This window comes from Eucalyptus grandis, chromosome 3 (genome assembly GCF_016545825.1).
Source record: "Eucalyptus grandis isolate ANBG69807.140 chromosome 3, ASM1654582v1, whole genome shotgun sequence".
NCBI classification, from domain to species: Eukaryota; Viridiplantae; Streptophyta; class Magnoliopsida; order Myrtales; family Myrtaceae; genus Eucalyptus; species Eucalyptus grandis.
In genome coordinates this window covers 9,726,890-9,732,394 of record NC_052614.1, presented here as the reverse complement: position 1 = coordinate 9,732,394, position 5,505 = coordinate 9,726,890, and the positions used below count along the sequence as shown (strand labels likewise).

Below are 5,505 nucleotides of genomic sequence, written 5' to 3'. Positions count from 1 at the left end.
GCTCCTCAGCTCAACACCCTCGCCCGCTTGTCGCGATTGGCGGGTTCTTGGCGCATCACCTGTGGAGCTCGGTCGTAGAGGCACTTGAACAGGGCCAGGCACCGATCTTGTTTGCTGGGGGGAGCTCGAAACAACGGCCGACGGGGAGACCAATGGATGAGATGCGAGTCGAATAAAAGATGAACGAGACGAGCCATTCACAAATGACTCGGTAGCCGAGGACGAGCGCACGGACCATGAGGAGATATTTGGTGACGTAGAGTCGCAATTCGAGTATTTAATTGAGTTCGCTTGGGCAATTGAAAAGGGCAAAACCTCGAGCCGATGAACTTGTGGTTCTAGAATGGGCCAAACTCGTTTGAGGCACCATCCTCGTTTATTACTATCATTAAAGGCAACGCTGGGTCCATCAAAATTGATTTGATTATATCGATATATTAACACAACGCGCCCTAAATCAACCCTTTAATTAAGTGATTCCTATTTCATATCCAGTAATGATCTATCCTAACAAGACTTAAGTCGTCGACATTTCCATTAAAACTAAAACCTTTGCTTTCTTCTTTTGCATATAAGAAACATTGCTCGGGCATGACCGATGGTTCGTCGAACCAGAGAAAGCAGAGGTAGCTGTGAGTCGAGCATAAGCGAAGTTTTTAGAGAGAGAGAGAGAGAGAGAGAGAGAGAGAGAGAGAGAGAGGGGCAGGTTGGGCATGGGGTTACAGAGATGGAAAGCTCGGGCTGGATCAACTCTCGGGCACTATGGATTGACCTGACTCCATCCAACCTGTAACTTGTTCTTTAAGGCAATATCACATTATAGGGTTAACACCACAAAGAAAAACCCACCTATGCTCCCTGTTTGTAGCACAAATACCTCAATTTTTTTTTTGTTCCACTAAAACCCCTAAACTCATCCATTGTGACACATATATCTCGATTTTTTTGTGACGTTACAAAATCTGAATTCATGTTAGTATGATAAATATATCTTGGATGGAATTGAAATAAATTATACATATTCTATTCCACACATGTATAAATTTGAGTTTTTTTTTTTTTTTTTTGTAATATTTGTGTCACAATATAAGATTAGGAATTTCAGTGACAAATTTTTTTTGGGATAGTTGTGCTGCATAAGTATGGTTTGATGAATGTAGTAGTTATTTCGAGCATTATGGCAGACAAGTTGATGAATTATGCGCCAAACTTTGCAGTGAAGCTTTTATTACTTTTGGCACAAGCGTTGCTTGGAAGATAAATAGTAAAATATCAAGAGGTAACTCGATCTCTAGACTGGGCATTCTCGAACTATTATTCTAATGAAATGTAGGAGGGTGGGTTCATTACACCGCTATGAACCCAACCATCAGTTTTTTTTCTTTTTTTTAGCAAATGTTGTGTAAGCTCACTTGATTAGATAAAGTCAATTGTGTTATGCGACAAATTACAGTATTTTTTTGGTCTAGCAAGTGTTGCATAGGCTCACTCCATTAGATCAAGCTGATGGGCAATTCTCAGGCCTTTTTTTTTTTTTTTTGTAACCCAGGAACCTCGTAGTTCGAATGCCGGCGAGCAAACCCGAGGAAGAATCGCGTAACCCACCACCATAAGTTTCGTAAGAATCCCTAACGATACTTCTGGGAGTTGAACTCCTCTCCTTCATGAGAGGGAGAGAGCCTAAGCCAGCTGCACCGCTGCGGGCGGTGGTTTCTCAAGCCTTATTTTATGACCCATCCTTTTAGCCAATTTAGCTGGTGACAGACCTTGCTGACGATGTGAACTCTTGGGGTTCTAAAAAACTCAACGTTGTTGCGCGGTTGGGAATGGTAGCTGTGGCAACGTCCCTTCTAAACAATCCTTGTGTATATAAAGAGAGAGATCACTCTCCATATTCACCCAAACAGTCACAGCACCAGACCCATCAGATAAAAGGCGAAGTTCATAGCCACCGCCATGGACAACGAAGAGAAGAAGTTTCACGTAGCGTTGTTCCCATGGCTCGCTTACGGCCACCTCATGCCCTTCCTCGAGGTCGCCACCTTCTTAGCTCAAAAGGGTCATCGCGTCTCCTTCATCTCCACCCCGAAAAACCTCCAAAAGCTCCCCACAGACCGACCTCCCTCGATAACCCTCGTTGAGCTCCCGTTGCCTCGCGTCCATGGCCTCCCGGACTCGGCTGAGTCGACTGCCGAGCTGCCGAACAACAAGGTCCCGTACCTCAAAAAGGCCTACGATATGCTCGAGCCAGCTGTTGACGAGTTTCTTCAACGCTCCGGCGTGGACTGGATAATCCAAGACTTTGCGTCGCACTGGTTGCCCCAAGTTGCGAGCCGACTGGGTGTGAACTCGGCATTCTTTAGTGTATACAGTGCTACTTCTCTCGCTTTCCTCGGGCCACCTTCCGTCTTGATCGATGGCCCGAGGCAAAGGCCGGAGGACTTTACCGTCGTTCCCGAGTGGATAGATTACCCGTCCAAGGTCAGGTTCAGGCTCCACGAGATAGTCACTCACCAGGATTGCATGGACACAGGAGTTTCGGATTTTCAGAGGTTTGGCAAGTCGATTAGGGGTTCCAAGTTCGTGGCCGTGAGGAGCTGTGGCGAGTTTGAGGCGGATCCGCTGAGGCTGCTCGAGAAGCTTTACGGAAAACCCGTGGTCCCCATGGGCTTATTGCCACCCCGCCACAAACTCAGCGGCGGAGACGAGAGATGGGTTGAGCTGAAAAGATGGCTTGAGGATAAGAAAGAGAAGTCAGTCTTCTACGTCGGCCTCGGCACCGAGGTTAACATTAGCCCGGAGATGATAGGGGAGCTCGCCGGAGGGATCGAGAAGTCGGGTTTGCCCTTCGTTTGGGTGGTGGGTCAGAGGCCCGGCCCGGAGAACATACCTCCAGGGTTTGAAAGTCGGGTCGCTGGCCGAGGTTATCTGTGGATGGGTTGGGCTCCTCAGGCTGAAATCCTCGCCCACACGGCGATCGGAGGGATCTTGACCCACTGTGGCTGGAGCTCCGCCATTGAGTCGCTCGGGCAAGGGCTGCCGCTGATTCTATTCTCTGGAGCGAATTCCGACCAAGGGTTGATGGGCAGGCTGTTCGAAGAGAGAGGGGTCGGGTTCGAGGTGCCGAGGGACGAGGCCGACGGGTCGTTCACGAGCGACTCGGTGGCCCAGACGATTCGGCAGGTCATGCTGGAGCCGGAGGGAGAGCAGGTGAGGGCAAACGCATGGGCCACGAGGGAGATATTTGGCAACGTGGAGTTGCAATTGGAGTATCTGGGGGAGTTCGCTCGAGCACTTCAAAAGGGCGGATCCTGAAGTCGACGATCTTGTCGACCGACAGTCTGCGTGTGATTTGTGCTCTTTTTTCCATGTGCGATTGTACTTCATTGGCATCATCATGTACGCGTGGAGCGAAAAGCATCTGAATGGGGATCCCTATAAATTATTACCATTTAAAGTAAGGGCCGGGTCCATCTAACACGCTGACTTTCAACTGTTTTTCTAATTCGGGCATAAGTGTAGCAGCTGTTCCAAGTTCCAACCATTATGACAGTCTGGCAAACAAGTTGATGAATTTGGGCGACACTTTACAGTGAAGCTTTTATTGTTTTCAGCGCAACTCGATCTCTCTAGGCCAGGCAATCTGGAACTACATTATTCTAATCAATCTCAGATCAAACAATCTCAAGATATATTATTATAATCGATCTCCAGATCAAGCAATCTCGAATTATTATTCCAACCGAATCTCTAGATCAGGCATTCTCAAACTATTTCAAATGAAATAGACGGGAGTACTTGTTAAGAAAACATTCCCGCAGTGGTTTTGATGATTGACAAAATTTAGAGACTTTGTTTTCTGATTAAAAGTATTTTTCAAGAGGAAAATCTGATGGGACATAATCAGACGATTAAAATCAGAATCAGAGTCATGGATTATACTTTCTTGGTTGGATATTTTATCAAACGGCTAAGAAGAAGTAAACCACTTGTGCAACAGATAGTGGAAAATTAACTGGATTCCTTGCTATATTTTGGAAGAGTTTCAGAAGGAAAGTTTTCATAATTTCTTCTAGATTCTGAACTTTACTCAATCTTCTTATGAAAGGCAAGTTGTTCTTTTTAAACATAAACACTCAACTTTTGGAAACCCAACTTGTTATATGGGTAGAAAATCTTATGGGAAGTTTCATCCTCGGCGATCCTGACACAATCAAATCTTCTCAACCATATCCAAGACCAAGGGTAGATTGTCTGGATGAGCTTTTTGGAGATATGTCCAATGGTCAACTTGGATTAGGAGGAATGTAATAGGAGGTCTCGAAGCAAAAGGGACAACATTCACGTCCACAATAATTGAAGCTTTTAATTCAAAAGTCTGAGAATGCTTCATGATCTTTTACGTTTGTCACTATGAGCATCATTGTGCAACCATTTAGAGGTTGAGAGTGTGTGAGAAGTCATACACATGAGCTTGAATGTTCAGAGCTCAAATCTTGTAACCTTATCAGTGGATTAAGCGCAGAGAGTGGACATAAGCTTGCAAAAACTGAACCACTATAATCTTAAGTGTGCAATTCTCTATGCCTTACTCTATTTATTAATCGTGATAGAATTGTACACCGGTAAAATCTTACCACTTCATCAAAAATTGTTTCGCTACAATATTAGTTTAAATTCTTTCATTTTCGCAAAATTACGTATTCACCCCCCTTTAGATATTTTAGCCATAACAATAACTTCATTACACAGCTATGAATCCAACTACTAGTTCGTTTTTTTTTTTTTTTTTGGCTAGAAAGTGTGGGTAGGCTCACTCAATTAGATCAAGCCGATTGCGTTACATGATTAGAAAAATACTTTTTCAGAAAAGACCATTTCTATTGTGCATAAATATTAGTCACTAAAAAATGTTTACATCATCATAACAGTCCATACTCAAACATTTTATATCAACGACGGAGATATATTTTGCTGACCCATTTTCTTAAACAATGCAAAGATTGTTTTTTTAATTAGGAAGATATTTTATGAATTGTTGACTATTCACGAATCAAATCTTTGAGATCTATATTGATTCCCACAAATAGAACATAGGGTTCTTACAATAACTGCACTATCAATGATTTGTATATTTTATTTGTTAGAATCGATGATTTGCATGAATTGCTGATAAAGATAATATTGTAGAAACCCAACTTGAAATTTGTTTTCTTCTGCGCAAAATTCACCAAAAGCATAGACATGAGAGTGCATAAATCAAAAAGGGAAAATGTCAAAATTAATTCATAAACTTTTACCAAATGTACAATATTATTTGAGAAATTTAAATTTGTTTAAGATTGGACATTTACCAAAAGTTCAGTATCACGTTGTACAAATTACACATTGACTTTAAAGTTCGGAATTATATTGAATAAATTCAAAATCTAAAGACAACATTGTGTATAAAATCAAAACGAAAATTATTTAAGTAGTTATCCCAAATTTGATTAAATGCCGGAT

At 42.7% G+C, this 5,505-nt stretch overlaps 1 protein-coding gene across 1 annotated transcript; it reads left to right on the top strand.

Annotated features, from left to right (window-relative positions):
- The first annotated feature begins 1,956 nt into the window (after positions 1-1,956).
- Positions 1,957-3,315, top strand: LOC104436457 (UDP-glycosyltransferase 91C1). Its single transcript, XM_039309289.1, has one exon. It carries the CDS (start codon positions 1,957-1,959, stop codon positions 3,313-3,315), a length of 1,359 nt encoding a protein of 452 aa, XP_039165223.1.
- The last annotated feature ends 2,190 nt before the right edge of the window (positions 3,316-5,505 follow it).

Excerpts from the sequence above, each read along its gene's own strand:
- LOC104436457 (XM_039309289.1), top strand. The coding sequence starts at position 1,957 with ATGGACAACGAAGAGAAGAAGTTTCACGTAGCGTTGTTCCCATGGCTC.